The following is a 22,004-nucleotide window of genomic DNA, read 5'->3' on the forward strand; positions in this document are numbered from 1 at the left end:
GGATATCTTAGTCAACAAAGGGGGATAGTTCAGCTGATACAAAGAAGAAGGCAGTTTCCCAATTTTGATTCCCAGGTAGGTGATATATGAGGGGGCTACAGAAAATAGGGAGTCACTAACCCAGGAAGGGGAGGAGTGAGAACCAATGGGTAAAATTTCACTTTTAGAGTAATTTATGCGTAGCCCTGAGCACAACCTGAACTCATCGAAAGTATTTTTAATGGTATGAATGTCAGATGAGGGGTTTGAGGAGAATATAAGGATATCGTCTGCGAACAGGGATGTGCGGAGTTCCACGCCTCCTATTTTTATACCCTGGAGGGGAGCCGAATGGGATAGGTATCTAGAGAGGGGTTCCAAGGCTATGTTAAAGAGGAGAGGAGATAGGGGACAGCCCTGTCTGGTACCTTTGTGTAAGGGGAAATTAGGTGAGAGAAGGCCTGCCACTACCAGACGGGCGGTGGGAGAGGCGTACATCGAGGTTATAAGGTGACTAAATGGGCCTGAGAATCCTAATTTGGAGAGGGTCATGGATAGCCAATCGAAACTGACGTTGTCAAATGCTTTTTCAGCGTCTAAAGTAATGATGGCATAGGTACCATTGGGGTTTTGTTTGGCAGATTCGAGAGCTAGTAGAACTTTACGGATGTTCAAAGTGGCTGTCCGACCTTTAACAAAACCCGATTGGGCTGGATGGATCAGGTGGGGGAGGATATCGGCTAGTCTCGTGGCCACAATCTTTGAGAGGATTTTCACATCTAGATTAAGGAGGGAGATAGGTCTATATGAACCGGGTTGCAACGGGTCTTTTCCTTTTTTAGAGAGAAGCTTAATGACAGCCTGATTCCCGGAAGGAAGATAGGGGCCCCCCGACCAAATAGAGGAGTAGACTGAGAGGAGTGTGGGTGCCGTGATGTGAATGAGGTTTTTATAAAAATCGCTAGTAAAGCCGTCGGGGCCTGGCGCCTTATGTGAGTGGAGATGGCGAATGGTAGTTTCAATTTCAGATAGAGTGATGGGGGCATTAAGGGACTCTAATTGCTGCGCTGAAAGGGTGGGAAGTGACACTTTGTCTAAGAAGGACCGAGCCTTTTCTCGTATGATGGGGTCCGGTGCGTAGAGATCAGTGTAGTACTTCAACATAGTCTCATTTATGGCTTGAGGAGAAGAGTGTGTGCGGCCCGTGTGATCACGGAGGGAGGTGATGTGAGTGGGGCGATGACCCCCTTTACACAGCCTGGAGAGGAGTTTTCCGGCTTTATTGCCGTACTTGTGAAGGGTAGCATCCAAGTAAGCCTTTTTCGTACGTTCAAGGGTGTCGGCTCAATTGTCGAAAGCTGACTTGGCTGAAACCCACCCATCGTGATGTATGGTGGAGTTGGATAGTGAGAGCTGCCGTTGGGCTGCATGTATTCTGGCACTGGCGGATTTGTAATGCTTGAGAGCATTACGTTTAAATGACGTGGCGTAACAGATAATGCGACCTCTAAGGTATGCTTTCCCTGCTTCCCAGAATAGATTAGGGTCTGTCGTATGGATGGCGTTTGTGCAGGAGTACTCCACCCAGGCTTTGTCCATGAATGTAATAAAATCTGAGTTATTAGCCAAAAAGGCTGGAAAGCGCCACAGGTTGGGGTGAGGGGGGAGATCCAGTCGGTCCAGGGCGATAGCTACTGGGGCATGGTCTGAGACCGCTATATCATGCATTTTAGAATCGGAGACCATGGTTATGAAATCATCCGAACCAAAAAAGTGGTCAAGTCTGGCTAAGGATCTATGAGGGTTGGAATAAAACGTGAATTCTCTGTCTGTAGGATGGGCGAGACGCCAAAGATCCATCATGTGTAGGGAGTCCATGGTGGAGGCAAATATAGTAGGATTCGGTGTGGTGGCACTGTGCGATTGTTTGGGGAGGATCTGTCAACCGAGGGATGCATAACGTCATTGAAATCACCCCCTACCAGATGAGGCAAGTGGGTGAATTGAAGTAGCCACGCCGAAAGCTCAGAATAAAATTGCTTAGTGGGGTTATTAGGGGCATAAATGTTGGAGATAAAAATTTCTTTGGTGCCTATCCGTACCGTTGCGGTGAAAAAGCGACCCATATTATCTGAGAGGGTGGATAGAATCGTACAAGGAAGATTTTTGTGAATTAGGAGTAGTACCCCTGCTTTTCGACCCACTGATTCGGCTCCATGTACCGATCCCACCCACAGTTTTTGCATGCGCGGAAAATCGGATGCATGTAGGTGGGTCTCCTGCAATAGGGCAATGTCAGCCTTGAGCCTTTTAAGATGACGAAGGATCTTCACTCTCTTTTGAGGAGAGTGGAGACCCTTGACATTCCAGGAGACTACTCTAAGAGGGGCGGAATCTGTGGGTGTAAATGACCGGGTGTGAGACATAAATGGGCGTGAATAGTTAGGTAGCATAGGCCGAGCTCAATAGAGATATAGGGCATGGGGTTCTGTCCAGGGAACCTTGACTTATAAAGGGGAGAACCCAGGGGGACATGGGGGGGGGGGACCAGGGAGGGGCAGGGAACGGGGGGGTGTGGGGGGTAAACGCAAATAGAGGAAGAATAACCAAACAAACAAACAGCAGCATGTACTTCTCTTTTTTCCGCATGAGTTCACTGTGTATAGGGGGGAGCTCCCCAGCAGAGCCCCGCGGGGAAAGGGGTAGATAGCGGACAGTACCGTAAGACCCTATAAGGCCCGCCGGACTAGGATATGCGTCACAGCGCAACGACTGGTCAGTAGAAGGGGGGTATAGTACACAGTGGAGTCATGCTAAGACCTGGCATAAGTGGAAAAAACAAAAGTTAAGCAGGGTAAGGCAATAAAATTGTAAACATTAACTTAGAACATTGTGCAGAGTCAAAGGAACAAACACAGTATAATAAAAACCTGAACACTTGTCTGTGAACTCGGGCGTACAACCTGAAAGGAGAGGGACAAATGCAGAAGGCTTGGGGCATCTGTAGTCCAGAACCTTCGTGTCCGGCAGAGTAGCAGCTCCCGGTACTAGTTGGCATAGATCCGAGTGGCCGGTATGAAGGGGAGGGAGAGATGAGGCGAATATCCAAAGGTGTGAGGGTAGCGGACAGCCACTACTCAGCACATCTTAGCTTGCAGTCCGGGTGGAAGGAGGGGACAAAAGTAAAACACAAAACCGTCGTAAGGAGACAGTAGAGTCCTCAGCGAGGAAAGTTACGGTGCCGATGGTCTGGATCCGAAGCTCGGAAGCGTTTGGGGGAGTCTTTCCTAGGGCTCCTTTGATCCAGGGCTCGAAGGGTTGAGGCAGATTTGGATGGTGTAGCCGGTGAGGAGTCTGATCGAAGAGAGCGTAAGAATGCTTCCGCTTCAGAGGGATCTTGGAAGGAGAGTTGTTCCCCTTTGGGGGATTTAAGACGAAGCACGGCGGGGAATGCCAGTGAGAACTTAATTTGTTGTTTAAACAGTTCCGAGCATATCGGTTGAAAGGCTTTACGTTTTTTTGAAACCTCAATAGAGTAGTCCGCGAAAATTAGAATCTTGACCCCATCAACATGCACAGAGGGAGACTGCCGGAATGCTTGTAGGATAACAGCTTTTTCCGCGTAGTTAAGATATTTGGCAATGATGGGACGGGGGGTCTTGCGGTCTGTATTAAATGATCCTATGCGGTGGGCCCTTTCCACTGTGAAGGGGCCAGTGAGTCCCATGGCTTCCGGGATGCGTTTTGCGCAGAAGTCACTCAAATTAGCATTGGGGAGCGATTCGGGAACACCGACGAATCGCAGGTTGGAGTGTCTGGATCTGTTCTCTAAATCATCTAACTTTTGGATGACATATTGAAGCGTTTTTTCCTGAGACTGCTCTGTGGCTTGGGACTGATAGAGATCATCTTCCACCTCAGAGACTCTGTGTTCAAGTTCATTAAGCCTTGTAGCATGCTCTGTAAGTTGGGCCTTAATTTGTTTCATCCCAGCCTGTATGGCTTTCTCCACAGAAGCTGTGATCATGGGAGATAGCAGGGCCGCCACCGCTTGTGCTATGCGGTTTGTGTGTCCATCATCCCCAAGTGATGGCTGGTGGATATCCCCAGTCTGGTTGTGAGGGGTTGTTAAAGCGTGCCCACGGGGGTGGGGGGGTCCGGTGTTCACTGGGGATGCTGAAGAAGCGACCCCGCTTACCTCCATAGCCTCTTCCGGGTGATCCGTGGCAGAGGCCTGCGAAGCTGGAGCGGAGCAGGCCGAAGCCGGGGGCTCGATTTGCGGCCGTTCGGCGGACGCCGCCGCGGCCGCGTACGAACGGGCTCCCGTTTACTCAACAAAGCGATCCATAGGAGCAGGGATCGTGGGGGGATACCCGGAGCCAAAGTGGGGCACTGGGGTCGCTGTAGCAGGTCTTTTAGGCCGGTTTGTGGGGCTCTGCAGCGGGAGCTAAGCGGGAGCGCAGCTAGCTCATGCGGCGCCGGAACCGGAAGTCCGAAATTACACTTTGCTACAATGTAAAGTAGTGAGTGTACAGCTTGTATAACAGTGTAAATTTGCTGTCCCCTCAAAATAACCCAACACACAGCCATCAATGTCTAAACCGCTGGCAACAAAAGTGAGTACACCCCTAAGTGAAAATGTCCAAATTGGGCCCAATTAGCCATTTTCCCTCCCCGGTGTCATGTGACTCGTTAGTGTTACAAGGTCTCAGGTGTGAATAGGGAGCAGGTGTGTTGGTTTGGTGTTATCACTCTCACTCTCTCATACTGGTCACTGGAAGTACAACATGGCACCTCATGGCAAAGAACTCTCTGAGGATCTGAAAAAAAGAATTGTTGCTCTAAATATTAATGGCCTAGGCTATAAGCAGATTGCCAAGACCCTAAAACTGAGCTGCAGCAGGGTGGCCAAGACCATACAGCAGTTTAACAGGACAGGTTTCACTCAGAACAGGCCTCCTCAAGGTCGACCAAAGTTGTTGAGTGCACATGATCAGCATCATATCCAGAGGTTGTCTTTGGGAAATAGACATATGAGTGCTGCCAGCATTGCTGCAGAGAGTGAAGGGGTGGGGGGGGGGGGGGGTCAGCCTGTCAGTGCTCAGGCCACACCCCGCACACTCCATCAAATTGGTCTGCATGGCTTTCATCCCAGAAGGAAGCCTCTTCTGAAGATGATCCACAAAAAAGCCCGCAAATGATTATTGGAACCATGTCCTGTGGTCTGATGAGACCAGGATAAACGTATTTGGTTTAGATGGTGTCAAGTGTTTGTGGTGGCAACCAGGTGAGGAATACAAAGACAAGTGTGTCTTGTCTACAGTCAGCATGGTGGTGTCATGGTCTCGGGCTGCATGAGTGCTGCCGGCACTGGGGAGCTACAGATCATTGAGGGAACCATGAATGTCAACATGTACTGTGACATACTGAAGCAGAGCATGATCTCCTCCCTTCGGAGACTGGGTAGTATTCCAACATAACGACCCCAAACACCTCCAAGACAACCACTGCCTTGCTAATTATGCTGAGGGTAAAGGTGATGGACTGGTCAAGCATGTTTCCAAACCTAAACATTATTGAGCATCTGTGGGGCATCCACAAACGGAAGGTGGAGGAGCGCAAGGTCTCCAACATCCATCAGCTCTGTGATGTCATCATGGAGGAGGGGAAGAGGACTCCAGTGACAACCTGTGAAGCTCTGGTGAACTCCATGCCCAAGAGGGTTAAGGCAGTGCTGGAAAATAATGGCGGCCACACAAAATATTGACACTTTGGGCCCAATTTGGACATTTTCACTTAGGGGTGTACTCACTTTTGTTGCCAGCGGTTTAGACATTAATGGCTGTGTGTTGAGTTATTTTGAGGAGACAGCAATTGTACACTGTTATACAAGCTGTACACTCACTACTTTACATTGTAGCAAAGTGTCATTTCTTCAGTGTTGTCACATGAAAAGATAGAATAAAATATTTACAAAAATGTGAGGGGTGTACTTACTTTTGTGAGATACTGTGTATAATGAAAATCTGAAATGCATGAACATAAAACAAAAAAGAAGAAAGAACAAAAAACAATCTAAACACAATTTTTGGAGGCTTTTTGGCTATGATTGGTCGCTTAACAGCTGCTGATCACATTCACATATGAATGCCAGGCTTATTTTTAATGTGGAACTAAAGTTCTGAAAACAAAAAAACTAAAAAATCCCCAGCATGTAGTTTTCTGGTAGAAGAGACGGGTCTCTTTTGCCTAAAAACCTTTTTTCCCAGGAATGTTTCTTTTCTGTGTACACTGCATGTGCCATCCCAGCTCTATTGCTGGTATGCCAGGAATAGAGCTGGGTGCCAGACGCAATGTAATTCCAGTATGCATACATCATCAGCGGCTGTCCAGTGTCCAAAGAGGATCACAATGGGAACTGGAGGAAGCAGCTGCAGGGATGGCCATGGCAGGGCAGGGGACTCAGTGACGGGAGTATGCTGTGCATGCTTGCACGTTATGTTGAAAGCTTAGCCCCATTAACCCTTTCATGCCTAAGCCTATTTCCATTACTCCCAACTTTTTGAGATGGGAATGAGGGACACCTATTAGCAAAAGCATGTAGGCATAGGACATGCTCCCTGCCACACCCCCTTAAAGGAGAATTAACCTAAAAAAAAGATTAGTTAAAGTGGAGGGCCACCCTAAAATAAAAAAAATAACATTAATATTCTCAATTTTTTTTTTTTTTTATTGTAAAAAAAAAAAACATTTTTTTTTTACTTACCAGAAACCCTTGTTGCTAGGCAGTCTTCCTAATCTGTCTCTTCCTATTCTGCGGCGTTTCCTCCTCTTTGGTGAGCTGCCCCGTTGCCTTCTGGGACATGTGTGTGTCCCAGAAAACAACAGGGCCATACACAAAGCGCTGCGCAACTCGCGCAGTAGGAAACGGGCAGTGAAGCCTCAAGGCTCCACTACCTGTTTCCCTTCGTTAACATGGCGGCGCCCGCACCCGATCCGATGGACAGATCGGCCTCGGAGGGGGCTGACATCGCGGGCTCGCTGGACAGGTAAGTGCCCTTATTAAAAGTCAGCATCTACAGTGTTTGTAGCTGCTGAATTAAAAAAAAAAAAAAAAAAAGAAAATCGTGGCTGGAACACCGCTTTAAACCCTCAAGGGCTTCTTTTTACCATTACTATTCCTTTATCTTGGCTTTTGGAATTTACAAATGCAGCCATTTCAATTTTGGATGAAAGGTTTAGCACTGGGAAACACTTTTTGAATGATAAAAAGTGCATTTTATATACAACTTTATAGATCAGACCAAAATGAGGGACAAATGAGGAAAGAGGGATGGAGGGACATTGCTCTAAATCAGGGACAGTTGGGAGCTATGTATTTCTGACACTTGCTGCTTACAAGTTAAAATCCATATTTTTTTGCTAGAAAATTACTTGGAACCTCCAAAAATGTTATATATTTTTTTTTAGCAGAGACCACCCTAGAGAAGAAAATGGCGATCGCTGCAATATTTTATGTTACACGGTATTTGCGTAGCGGTCTTTCAAACGCATTTTTTTGGGGGGGAAAAAAGACACTTTCATGAATTTAAAAGAAACGAAACCGTAAAGTTAGCCCAATTTTTTTGTACAATGGGGAAGATGATACCTAACATGTCATGCTTTGAAATTGCGCACACTCGTGGAATGGCGACAAACTACGGTACCTAAAAATCTCCATAGGCGACGCTTTAAAAAAATTTAACGGTTACCAGGTTAGAGTTACAGAGGAGTTCTTTTGCTGGAATTATTTCTCTCACTCTGACGATCGCGGCGATACCTCACGTGTGATTTTAACACTGTTTTCATTTGTGGGCGCAACTTCCACATGCGTTTTCTTTGCTGCCCGAGCACGCGGGAACAGGGGCGCTTTAAACTTTTTTTTTTTTTTTTTTTTACAACGCCAAAACCTGCGATTCTGAATACTGTAATTTTTTTTTAAATCGGTGCCATTAATTTTACATCGGAGACCCGATCAAAGCCGGACGCCCCCAGCTGGTGGCTTGGGTCTCCCGGTAGGACGGGAGGCCCAGAAAGAGCAGTGGAAGGGGGGTGGGGGATATACCCCCTTCTGCTCATTTAGGATAACAGCCAAGCGCCATTTAGCTGCTTCGGTTGTTATCAGTAAAAAGCCAACCACCAGCTCTAAACAACGGTAACCCCGGTATGACCCCTTCAAGACTTGAACGCAAATTTGCGTACGGTCGGCGTGAAGGGGTTCACATGGGTTCAATTCTGCTTTTTAATGTAAGTTTATAGACGATGAAGTGACCAACCGCCCAAAGGATTAGTGGCCTAAAATGCAGCAGACAATTCTGTTTTGCCATAACAATAATGCCCTGTACACACGATCGGACATTCCGACAACAAAATCCATGGATTTTTTCCGACGGATGTTGGCTCAAACTTGTCTTGCATACACACGGTCAGTTGGTCGGAAATTGCAAACATCAAGGACGCGGTGACAAGTTCAATAGCCAGTGCGGCTTTTCTGCTTGATTCTGAGCATGCGTGGAACTTTGTGCGCCGGAATTGTGTAACCGCAATCGGAATTTTCCGACAACGGATTTTGTTGTCGGAAAATTCGAGATCCAGCTCTCAAATTTTGTGCGACGGAAATTCTGATGGAAAATGTCCGATGGAGCCTACACACGGTCGGAATTTCCGACAAAAAGCTCCCATCGAACATTTTCCGTGTGTACGGAGCATTACAACAATGGGATCTGATTGCCAGGTTTTCACAGAATTTGACAATTTACATCGGGGTGGATGGATTGTGGATTTTTGAAACACTGAAACGCTTTGTTAGCTTTTCTCAGCTCTCCTTGCTATATTGTTTTGTTTATTTTAGTTCCTGTAACACTTGTGGTGCTGATATAAATACAAAGAATTACCGCTCTAAGGTAATGACTTTTCCCAAAACAGCTGTCTCCAAAGTCCCACAGGGTGCTGGCTTGGTTTGCAACAGGAACTGAAGTAGAAAAGATGTAGCTGGATAGCCGCACTCCGAAGTATTCAACTTTATTTCAAAAATATAATTAAAATCATAGCATCTAGGCTGGTAAACAGACTAACTGCACAGCCGCTGACATGTTTCACACCGAACACGGTGCTTGGTCATAGCTGGGCTATGACTAAGCACCGTGTTCGGTGTAAAACATGTCAGCGGCTGTGCAGTTAGTCTGTTTACCAGCCTAGATGCTATGATTTTAATTATATTTTTGAAATAAAGTTAAATAATTCGGAGTGCGGCTATCCAGCTACATCTTTTCTACTTCAACACTTGTGGTGCTGATGCTGGTGAGATGTGGCCAGTGGTAGGATCCCTGTGAAGCGCACATTCACAGATGTGTCGCTCACGTGTGTCAATTCTTTGCTGACTCTGTGATCAAGACATTGCTCTCTTGCTGGCAGCTTACATTTAGCAACAAGAGAGCAATGGTTTGCTGATCCAGCCAGTGAGGGAGCATTGCACAAAAAGCAGCTAATGTTTGGCTTGAATGTGTAGCAATCCTAACACAGTCAAGATTTTGCCAGCAACAGAATTACAGGTGTAAAAAGGGGAGAGGAGATGCCTTATGTTATGGAAAGATTTAAAGCGGAAGTCCCACAAAAAAATAAAAATTAATTTAAAAGTCAACAGCTATAAATACTGCATCTGCTGATTTTAGACACTTACCTGTCCAGGGCACCCACGATGTCGGCACCCGAAGCCGATCTGACGCTCGGCTCACGGGTGCTGCCGCCGGTAAGGGAATCGGGAAGCGAAGCCGTTGCGGCTTCCCAGCCTGGTTCCCTACTGCGCATGTGCAGTTGCGCTGCACAATCTGGATAGCCCCTGCTGTCTCTGGGATCTGTGTGTTTCCCAGTAGACTGCGGGAGAGAGGGAGGGGGACGGAAAGTGTCTCTGGTATCCCTGTGTTTCCCAGCAGATGGGTGGGAGGGGGGGTGTCTCTGGGATCTGTGTGTAGACAGCGGGAGAGGGGGACGGGAAGAGGGTGAATATACCTATATTATACAGGTATCTGCATCCCCCCCTCCCCCCCAAAAGGTGCCAAATGTGACACCGGAGGGGGGGGGGGGTTCCGAAAAGTGGAGGTTCCATTTTTGTGTGAACCTCCACTTTAAACCCTTTGAGCTGCAGTAAAAGAAGGCTTATCAGTCCACCTGTAGCTGACATATAAATGTAATGGTTACCCTTTAATATTTAGGCTTACTTACTGGGACCATGTGCATTCAACCATACCTCCCAACAGATGGGAATGAGGGACACCTGCAAACGTATCTAGGCAAAGGACACGCCCCCTGCCACACCCTCTTAAAGGAGAATTAACCAAAACAAAAGGTTAATTAAATTTACAAGAGCTTTTTTTTTTACCGTTATTATTATTCCTTTATATTGGCTTTTAAAATTTATAAATGCAGCAATTTAGAATTCGTATGAAAGGTTTAGCACTGGGAAACACTTTTTGAAAGATAAAAAGTGCATTTTATACACAACTATATTGATCAGACCAAAATGAGGGACAAATGAAGAGGACAGAGGGACAGTCCCTCAAAATCAGGGACAGTTGGGAGCTATGCATTTAGCCACGCATAGGATGTCAAAGCAGAACTTTACATATACAGGGGGTCCCCGGGTTACAAACCCTTTTGGGACTTTCCTCCTGTTTGTAATCCAGAAATGTTCATAAATCGGCCACGCATGCGCAAAACGACAATTACGGACATTTTCGATGTTCCGCCGAAAGCCGTCCGGCGCATGCGTGTCAAATTACGGACATTTCGGACATTTTTCGAGGCTCCGTCTGGCCTGCCCATGCGCAGAACGGCAGAGGGTCCCCGCAGCGCCCGGTTTGTAAGTCGGGCGTTCGTAAGTCGGGGACCCCCTGTACCATGATAAAAAAAAGAATGTTCTTTAGCAAGGAACATACATTCCACATTAATAATTATGCTACCAAAATGAGTGTGTGCTAAAGCCCAGAGCCACCGAACAGCAGTAAATATTTAGGCTGTCAGCAGATTGGCCTCTAGTGGCTCTGATTTTCAGGAGAATGCCAAAAATGGAGAGCAAATACGCATGTGCAGAGCAGGGTGAGACAGTGTATTACTGGATTTTAAACAGTATAGACACTTATTTTTTTATGTTTTACATAGCTATACCTGCTAAAGTGGCCGGCCTGATGTGATCTAGCAGGACTTCGGTTTCTGACTAAAGTTCCACTTTAACGTTCCACACAAAATCTTTCCTTCCTTTCAGTATTATGTTCACTATGGGGACATCATTAAGGAAACCCTTCACAGATCCCGTTCAGTGAGCAAGGAGGAGAGCACCAGGACCATCCTTCTGAGTCTGACCCAGGTATGGTCTATCTTTAATGTATCTCTTAATGCGGGGGGTCAGCAACCAGTAGATCACGGTCACGTGACTGGTAGATCATGGTCAGGGCTTGATGACCCGTCATCCCAGAGATTCAAACAGCGTGCATTGCAGAGGGGTAAAGTTAGAGCGGTAGTAGGAAACAAGAGCCGTGAAAGCTGATGCCTCCTCTGTAGTGCCAGCTCCTGTCCCATGCAGAGTGATACCAACTACACTCCATCTCTTATCCCGGCTAGCGGTCTCCAGAGTGGTGCCAGCAGCAGGAAAGAAAAGATCTTCAGGTCAGTGTGAAGCAAATCACACACATAGGTTGGACTTGTGTCTTTTTCGACCCTACCTACTATGTAACTATATAACATAACAGTATAGGGCTGCTTTCACACTGATGTGCCGCGGTTTACCCACATCATAGATGCAGTGTACCAGCAGCTTTTCTGCGGGTTTGCTAGACTTCTATTATATCCTGCGAGTTTGGTGCACTTTCTGAATGCAGGAGTTTTGGTGCACTTTTTCAGAAAATGCCCCACACCTACAAGATATACTGTAATAGAAAAGCAGGGGTGTAACTACGCTGGCAAAATAAACAAACAAAATGCAAAACGGCAGCAGCATATAGTGCGATAACACAAGAAGTAAATGGAATAAAAAAAAACTGCGCTATAAATTATATGCAATTAAGTCCATAGAACCCACAAGGTTGCCAGGAAAGTAGATATAAATGGTATAACCACTGGTTGTAAACACCGCCATGTACATGCATAAAACTTCAATAAGTTCCCATCCACCATAGATATAGATTGTGCTTACCAAATGGCAAGCATTAAAGATGGTTGGCTTAACCCAGCCTGGGCCTTTAAAGCGGAGGTCCACCCTAAAGTGGACCTTCCGCTCATCGGAACCCTCCCCCCCTCCGGCGCCACAATTGGCACCTTTCAGGGGGGAGGGGGGGTACAGATACCTGTACAGTACAGTTATCTGCACCCACTTCCGGGATAGCTCTCTGCGGAAAGGGGCGTAGATTACGCCCCTTTCCGCAAGTGCCCCGCTGCCTGCTGGGAAACGCACAGATCCCAGAGGCAGCGGGGACCGTCCTTATTGCGCAGCGCGACTCGCGCATGCGTAGTAGGGAACCGGGAAATGAAGCCGAAAGTCTCTATTTCCTGATTCCCATACCCAAGATGGCGGCGGCAGCACCCGAGAGACGATCTAGAGATCGGCTTCGGGTGCCGACATCGCGGGCGCGCTGGGCGGGTAAGTGTCCTTATTTTAAAAGTCAGCAGCTGCAGTATTTGTAGCGGCTGGCTTTTAAAAAAAAAAAAAAAAAAAACGCGGGGTCCCGGCGGAGTCCCGGCGGACTCCCGCTTTAAGCTTGCAGATGTCCACAACACAGATATAAACCGAGTAGATCTGTATACTACATCCGTCCCAATGTCCATGTACTCTCATAGGTTACTCATAAAAGAGAGAAGGACTGCCATGGTGTAGTATGTTCAATACTTGATAAATGTATTAATTAAAAGTTGCACTTACAGTCATATAGTTGTAAAATGCGCATAAAAGCAAATGCCGGCCGGCATACATAAACGGAGCCTGTCCTCGTAAGCGAACGGTGTGGTGATGTCACTACATGCCTTCCCCTAGACGCGTTTCGTCATCAAATGGACATTTTCAATGGGGAACCATTTTGAAGTTTTATGCATGTACACGGCAGTGTTTACAACCAGTGGTTACAGCATTCATATCTACTTTCCTGGCACCTTGTGGGTTCTATGGACTTAATTGCATATAATTTATAGCACAGCTTTTTTTTTAATTCCAAGATAAAAATAGAAGTCTATGGCAAAGTGTAGCTAACCCGGGGCGGTTGCAGATGTACTGTGCTGCACCAGGGGTGCAGGTAAACTGCAGCTCGTCAGTGTGAAAGGGGCTCAGAAATGGATTCGATTACATTTTTAGCTTGGGGGGGTGGTAAAACCCCCATAGTTAAGACATGTTATTATCACCCCTGCCCAACTGCACCCTCTTTAGCTGCAGTGGCCAGGGGTGTACACATATCATGAGTTATATGCCCTGTCATGGTTGGTGAGTGTAGCCCCTGCCAAGCATGACCCATTCAAGTGAAGACGACCGCTCTTCAAATGCCCTGCAACTTTGTGCAGTGCAGCAAACAAGGGGTTAAAGCAGGCAGCGTTGTTGCTTTCTCACCACCTTTAACCCCTTGCCCCCACAGAAACATGCAATTTTCATTATCGATTATTAGCGATTTTATTTATTTAATCGTTGCAGCCCTAGTTTAATGTCAGTGTAGAGTGTTAGATAACCATACAGACTGGATGGATATCATGCAGCAGGTTTTACATGGCAACATCTGCAAGGCCATCTGTTCACAAAGTCCTTTTGCGCCCTAAGCAGCTCTGGGAAATAGACTTCTCAGCACAGGACAATTTAATGAACTGTCTCGGATCTGACAGTTCATGAACAGACTGAGGCTGTGTGCTACTCAGCTACCTCGTTCAGGAGATAATGCCGTAGCTGCGGAAACATTCCCAAAGGTGATTTGCGGCAAAGGATTTTGTGGAGCTTCTTTTAAAGCTTACCACAGATCAATTATAAACACCTTTTAATTACAGGATCAGCCCACTTAAAAACGAACCTTTCATCTCTAAAACTGAAGCACAGATACAGAATAACCAATCAGGTTGTTAAAGAGGAAACCAGAAAAAAAATAAAAATTACAGGATTGTCTTACTAAAACATTTTTTTATTCATTCTGTTTAACAATTAGGTAGTTAAGGAAAAAAATGCCATTTAAATTTGAAAAGAGCGGTTTGTACTAAACATTTATTTTTTCACAGTCCTATACAGGGTTTCTTTTAGAGGATGATTCTCCCGACAGTCGCTTTGCACCTTCTTTCCTTGAGATTCGTGATCTTGCAAGACGATTTGCTCTTCTGTTTGGGCCGGATCAATTGAGAAATCGACAGGATATCATACTTCTACACAAGTGAGAGCGGCAGCTATAGGCTTACTGACTTCCTTGTGCTTAGATAGAATCCAGACTCTAAGCAAGCAAACATATCTTATGCCGCGTACACGCGATCGGATATTCCGACAACAAAACTGTGGATTTATTTCCGACGAATGTTGGCTCAAACTTGTCTTGCATACACACGGTCACACAAATGTTGTCGGAAATTCCGAATGTCAAGAACGCGGTGACGTACAACACGTACGACGAGTCAAGAAAAATGAAGTTCAATAGCCAGCCGCGGCTCTTCTGCTTCATTGCGTCGGAATTGTGTACACACGCTCGGAATTTACAAGCGTTTTTGTTTACGAGCGGATTTTGTTGTCGGAAAATTTGAGATCCAGCTCTCAAATTTTTGTTGTCAGAAAGTTCCAACAACAAATGTCCGATGGAACCTACACACGGTCGGAAGCTCACATGGAACATTTGTTGTTGGAAATTCTGAGCGTGTGTACGCGGCATAATGCCCTGTACACGCTGTCGGATTTTCCGATGGAAAACGTGCGATTGGATCATGTTGTCGGGAAAATCCAATCGTGTGTGTGGGCTCCATCTGACTTTTTTCCGTCGGATTTTCCGACGCACAAAGTTTGAGAGCAGGATCTAAATTCCGATCGTGTGTAGACAATTCCAACGGACAAAGTGTCACGCATGCTCAGAATAAACTAAGAGACGACAGCTATTGGCTACTGGACTGTTTATAGTCCCGACGTACGTGTTTGACGTCACCTCGTTCAGAAAGATCGGATTTTCCGTGTGTGTATCCGGCGGATTTTGTGGTCGGAATGTCCGACCGTGTGTACAGGGCATAAGTCTTTAAACGTGTTGTAGGCAAAATATTGAAACATGCCCAGGAACTTGATTAGGGGGATAACAATTCATTTTTGGCTAAAAATAGCACCTGAAAAACGCCTCTCCTGCAGCCCCAGTGTGAGAGCTTGAGTTCTTTCACACTGGGGCGGTGCACTTGCAGAACATTAGAAAAAGTTCTGCAAGCAGCATCTTTGGGGTGGTTTTACGAGCGGTGTATACAACCTCCACCACCCCTGCCCACACCTTGGAATGCATGGGCAGCGCTGCCAAAATCGCCTGCAAAGCACTTGGGCAGCGGCGCTACATGGGCGCTTTTAACCCCTTCTAGGGGGTTAAAAGCTCCCGCATGAAATAGTGGGGCCAAACAGCGGCGCTTTACCGCTATCGCCCCCACCGTCCCAGTGTGAAAGGGCTCAGATGTGGTGTGCGAGTTTGATTTGGTGCGCATCTTCACACTGTTTTAACACAGTTCACCACACCTGCCATTTATTGCTACACATCAATAAAGAGCAGAGAGTAGGGGTTGTCTGACAACTTTGCCAGTTAGAAGAAGAAATCGTTGCATATCGATCTAAATTCAAATGCTGTTTATTGATCACCAAAATTATATCAAAAGAACACCAACACACAAGTCTTGTAAAAGACTTTGCAATCTGCAGCGAAAAAATAAATAAAGTGGACCTGAACTCAAAAAAGAAAAGATTTCCTATCCAGAAATGTTCCTAAACAGTAACCTGGAAGCGAGTCCTCAGCCCTGTGGAAGCTCCACAGTCTTAGTACATGCTCACTTAATAAGTTTAACTCCAGGTAGATATGATGAAACCTCTTTTTGAGGGACATAGGAAATTGAAAAAACATTGGGTTATGCTGCCACCTACAGGAGGATTGAAAACTGACAACCAAAAAAAAATTGTCCATGCTGGGAAAACCTTTCTATCCTACCTACCTAACCATCAAGATTCATCTCCATGTATTTGCAGGAAGCCTCTTTGCTTTTTCACAGCTACCCGTCACAGTTGTCCTCTGTGTCGTCTTTTGGTTTTACTGTGACCAAACCTTACTGGATTGAACATTACAGGGTGAGCCTGAAAATGACTCTTGGGCGCTGGGCACCTCCTTAAGACGTTTCCAGGTCTAGAGCTGTTGGTATCGCCTCTGTGTTCACCATTGCGCTTTGTGTACTGTCTCTGAAGACTTCTATGAGTGGGCTGTTTGGTCTGGGCACCAGGAGCTGCCTCATTTTTAAGTCACCTGGCGCCTATTTTGAAACCATTTACACCCACCAGCTTGCTGTGGAAGGGATTAATGCTGTGGGACTGAGTGATGGTCATTCCATTGGGTGGAATGTTGCACATCACTGTGTGGCCAGCATTAAGGAAGCATCTCCTCGCTCCTGCTATGAGATCCATGTAAAACTTTGACCCCCAAGTGCATTTCTGCCGCCTTCCTGCAGTGATGCATGGACACCCCCAGCCACTCAAATTTCTTATCTTGAGTGTTCTCTAGCTGCCCAGGTTCCATGAGTACTCGAGGCCTAGATTCCTGCCTTGAGCCTGTACATTGCTTACTGCAGTTGGCTGCAACATTTCTGTTTTTAGATGGGGGGGGGGGGGGGATAAATGAAAAAAGACTAAAAAAACAAAACTTTTTCATAGTTTGTTATAAAATTTTGCAAAGCTGTAATTATTCTCCTTCACTGATGTGCACTGATGATGAGGCTTCACTGAGGGGCACTGATGAGGCAGCTCTAGTGGGCACTGATGAGGTTGCATTAATAAGTAGGTGGCACTAATGCAGCACATATAGGTGACACTAATGAGGAGACACTCATGGGCACTGAAGTGCAGCACTGATAGCCACTGATTGGCAGCACTGGTGGGCACTGTTGGGACTGCACTGATAAGGTCACTGATCATCAGTGCCCTGATTATCATTGTTCATGTCCCTTTTGCACAAGCCGATTATCGGCTCTCCTCTCCTTATGCTGTCAGTGTGAGGAAAGGAATGCCGATAACTGGCTTGTATTTACACTGTAAACAGCTGTGATTGGACACAGCTGATCACATGGTAAAGAACCACCGATTGGCTATCTACCATGATCTGTGATCAGCTGTGTCCGGAGGACATGTTGTGGGCACGATCATGATAGGACATCATATGACGCCCTCCTATAACTGGTCGGCCAAATGACGGCTACAGCCCGGTCAGCAAGTGGAAAAGCAAAGATAAAATGACACACAATGCAATCACAAGCGTCGGGAATGACACCAAGCTCATCGCACAACTGTGAGAATCCACCTTCACAACCCCTGTATGGTTGGCACTAGATGTGATCCACTGGGCTAAAGGTTCCTCTCCCCTTGCCTGTGTGTTAGGAAAGAAAGAGAGGAGCAGGGATCTGGCCGCAATCGCAGCTTGTGTATGGCAGCAGATTATGGGGACTAGAGCAGAAACCTTCCAGTGGGAACAGCAGTCCAGTGACAACGATCTTAGAAGCGATTCCCCTCACTTTGGAGAGCTTTCCACTACCTTTCTGTTGTGTCTACATGGCAGTAAGCAATGGGAAATTGATGGAATGGGACACAGATGGCCATTTGACCATACCCTACTCTATTCAAAACAATAAAATAAGATGGCTTTGGATGTACTTTATTTCTATAACACATCAGGACCAGATTTGATAAAAAATAAAAAAAAAATAAATAAAAAAGTTGATAATGTTATACCCGCTGTATACCCTCACAATGCTTTTCTCTGATGTTCTTTTTCTAGAGAGGGTATTAAGTTCTCTCTGCGAGCCTCCACAGACGCCGCCTGGTCCTCCCAGAACCTGCTCTTCCTTGATGTGCTGAGCGAATTTTCACCCAAACTTCTTAAGCAGGACAAAAAAGCTCTGTGAGTAAACTTTACCTTTACCTTTACTGGGGGAAATCCACATTGCACAAATGACCTCTCCCTACCCCAACGCTGCCATTTCCTCTAGCAGTCCATACCTTGAATTAGGGTTGCCACCTTTTCTTCAATCCAAACCCGAACACTTTAGCGGCACAGGGCACATTTGTTTTCGTAGTATACACAATAGGATTATAAAAGACCTGGAACACCTTTGGGTGCCCCAAGGAGCAAACAGTGGGTGTGGCCAAACTGCTCTTTCTGATATCATGCCCCCCCCCTCCCCCCAGTAATGCCAAACCTGCCCCCAGACAGCGGCCCGCAGCTCCCGAATGGCAACAGATTTTTGTGTGACTACAGTGGAATCTTGGTTAATGAGTAACGCGGTTAACGAGCGTTTTGAAAGACGAGCAACTTTTTTTTTAAAATTCTGACTCGGCAGAAGCAGAATTCAAGCTAATGGGGTGTGCAGTACCACATTTGGCCAGAGGTGCAGGGGGCACCGGTGACACTTGGACTGTTTGGAGCCATTTGGAAATACTTAGAATCACTTGGAAACACTTGGAAATACTCAGTTCCTGAGTGTTTCCGAGGCTTTCAGAGTTCAGCCGAGCTGTCCCCGATTATTTATGGCACCCCCCCCCCCCACCTGTGGCCATATGCGGTATTGCATGCAATAGAAGTCAATGCGGAACAAATTATCTTTGTTTCCATTGACTTCTATGGGGAAACTCACTTTGATATCCGGGTGTTTTGAAATACAAGCATTCTCCTGGAGCGGGTTATGCTCGTAATCCAAGGTTCCACTGTATCTCAGTTACTTGAGGAGCCAAAGCCCTGTCTATATAATGTGTCCGGGTTTCAGGCAGACTGAAACCCAGACACAAGATTCCAAACCCGAACTGTCCGGGTGAATCCTGGACAGGTGGCAACCCTACCTTTTAATGCTTGTAAGTAGAGTCTTGAGACTCAGTCCTAAGAAGTCCACTTTTGCAAACCTACTACTACATTGAACCATTTGTTCTTGGTGCAGTGTGATTATAGCACCACCACATTAAGAACTTATTAGACACTTTCGACATCAATAATGCAAGTATGCTCTTAGGTTTTTTTAGGGCGTGATGTTGGGTGTTAAGGATATGATGGCTAAAAGAATGTATGGTGGTCTTTTTATACACTGATCAGCCATACCCAGGGCCATGGATAAGGGGGTACTTCAGTTTCTCCTGTACTGGGCCCAGGCAGTAGGGTGAATCATATGTAGGCAAGGAAGGTGATCGCCAACCAAAAGCCAGCTCCTTCTCCTCTCCTTCCCACTGGCTTTCAGCTGCTGCAGAGAGAGCCATACAGGGCATTGGTTCCAGAAACATCCCCCCCCCCAGTGTGACCCTAACTAGACCCCCCCCAGTGTGAAACCACCCCACCACCCCCCTACCCCACCCCTGCAGTGCTGCAGGCTTCTCTCCTCTCCTTCCTGCCTGCAGCTGCAATCACACAATAGGATCCTTCAGGATGGACAGTGGGGAAAAGGGTCCTTCCATTCTTAAATGAACACAATGAGCGATAGTCATGGTAAATTGTGTTTATTTGGAGGAGGGCACTGTATGGGGCCCATGCTTTCTAACAGCAGCCCTGGCCATACCATTAGGGCTCTGTCAGATTGGCTGTATGGGGCCCGTGGTTTCTAACAGCAGCCCTGGCCATACCATTTTAGCTATTGACAGGCGAGTAATAATTACAGTGGCACCTAAAAGTGGATGGGGTATATTAATGCAGCAGGTGAACATGTTGTCCCTGAAGTCTACTAGGTTTTATCTCATCAATATCACAGATTCAGAAAGTGATGCAGGTGACCAATGCTATTCAGTCTGTCCAGACTTTGGTGTGGAGTTTTCTGTTTCTTGGGTAAAGCACAGGTTCACTGTAAGCTGGTTGCTTGAAATAAGCAGAAAAGGAGACAATCTGGCTGTATTATAAGATCTTTTATTTTCCAGGTTTAGGCCTGCACAGCTGTAACATGAGAAAAACTCAAATGTTTACCTTCGTACCAGCATTTAACCACTTCTCACCCAAGGATGTCATATGACATCTTGGACTTTCAGTGGGAATATCTGAATGATGCCTGCAGCTACAGGCATCATTCAGATATCTTTGTTTTCAGCCGGCAATTCTGTGCACCATAAGAACAATCATAGTAGCAGTTCCACCACTTGATCGTTCTTACAGGCGACTAGAAGGGACTTCTCCACCCCCCGCCTGCCGCCATCCGGTGCTTCTCAGGGCTCCCGTGCCATCGGTGACCCGGAGAAAGAATCGACCACCACCGGATGACGAGCATAGAGATTTCCAGTGACCAGATGGTCACCAGTCATCTCTATGACCGTTGGAGGCCCGGGAGCAACGTTATGATGTCACGTCAGGGCCACGGATGTAAACAAAGCCACGATCGTGGCTATTAAGCATGAGATTTTCTAGTTTTTTTTTTTTTTTTTTTTTTTTTTTTTCCGATCTCATGCTTTCCAGCCTGGAGGAGAGATTATTGACCCCACATCTCTCCATAAAGAGGGCCTGTCGTGAATGATTCCCATTACAAGGGATGTTTACATTCCTTGTAATAGGAATAAAAGTGATCAAAAAAAAAAAACTTGTAAAAGAAAGTAAAATTATTATTACATTTTTTTTTTTAACTCCCCATCCCAGGTAGCTCGCACTCAGAAGCGAATGCATACGTTAGTCCCGCCCACATATGTAAACTCCATTCAAACCACACATGTAAGGTATCGCCGCATGCGTTAGAGCACGAGCAAAAATTCTAGCACTAGAACTTCTCTGTATATCTAAACGTATAACCTGTAAAAAAAATTTAAGTGTCGCCTATGGAGATTTTTAAGTACTAAAGTTTGGCGTCATTCCATGAGTGTGCACAATTTTAAAGCATGACATGTTGGGTATCTATTTACTTGGCGTAACATCGTCTTTCACAGTATATAAAACAAATTGGGCTAACTTAACGGTTGTGTTATTTTTTAAATCATGAAACAGTTTTTCTTTTAGAAACACGTTTGAAAAATTGTTGTGCAAATACCGTGCAAGATAAAAAGTTGCAATGACCGCCATTTTATTCCCTAGGGTGTCTGCTAAAATATGTATATAATGTTTGGGGGTTCTGAGTGATTCTCGAGCAAAAACATTATGATTTTTACATGTAGGAGAGGAGTGCCAGAATAGGCCCAGTATGGAAGTGGTTAAATAAGGAGGACAAATATGTTTTATTCACAGAAAAGTGTTTCCACCCTATTGTTATGCCATGTGTGGTCAATCTACAAATGGCACTTTGTGAAATGTTCTGTTTATACATTCGTTCGTCGTGTTATTCGTGTCTAATCCGTTCTTCATTTTCAGCCTGAACTACTGTGATGAGACCTGTAAGCAGTGCATTCCTTCTGATCAGCAGTACAGAGATGAGGCCAGTGAAATGTGGGCTCCCCTTCACGCCTATAAGAAATCTCTCAGTACTGACGGTGAACCAGGAACCACCACACCCAGCCATGCAAGAGGCCGTCGAGGAAAGGACAGCAAGTCACCCAGAGTGCCCAGGGTCTCACCGCACAGAAAGAAGAGAAGAACCGACAAGGGTATGACGTATGAACCACTTGCGAACCAGCCGCCGTCATTATACTGTGGCAGGTTGGCACGGTTGTGAAAATCACCAAAGGTATACGTCGGTCGCTTTAAGAGCTCTAGGAAAGCGCGCAGTGCGACGCCAGAGCATACGTGCGTGGCCGGCAGCCGCACTGACCATGGGCTCCTCAGAGAGCTTTGCTGTTCCTAGTAATCAGGAACAACAATCTCTCTCTACTCCCTGTCAGTACA

At 46.1% G+C, this 22,004-nt stretch overlaps 1 protein-coding gene across 1 annotated transcript in view; it reads left to right on the forward strand.

The window, feature by feature from the left end:
• The window catches only part of STAG3 (STAG3 cohesin complex component), a 171,059-nt gene that overhangs the window by 122,685 nt on the left and 26,370 nt on the right, over positions 1–22,004 (forward strand). Inside the window, exons 26-29 of the mRNA XM_077470584.1 lie at positions 11,279–11,380; positions 14,254–14,402; positions 18,012–18,134; positions 21,534–21,766. Coding sequence (XP_077326710.1) covers positions 11,279–11,380; positions 14,254–14,402; positions 18,012–18,134; positions 21,534–21,766 — 607 coding nt within the window. The remainder of the gene's footprint in view (positions 1–11,278; positions 11,381–14,253; positions 14,403–18,011; positions 18,135–21,533; positions 21,767–22,004) is intronic.

The sequence above is a fragment of the Lithobates pipiens genome, unplaced genomic scaffold, assembly GCF_037356315.1.
Source record: "Lithobates pipiens isolate NorthernLeopardFrog02 unplaced genomic scaffold, aLitPip1_a1.2 Scaffold_8, whole genome shotgun sequence".
Taxonomy (NCBI): domain Eukaryota; kingdom Metazoa; phylum Chordata; class Amphibia; order Anura; family Ranidae; genus Lithobates; species Lithobates pipiens.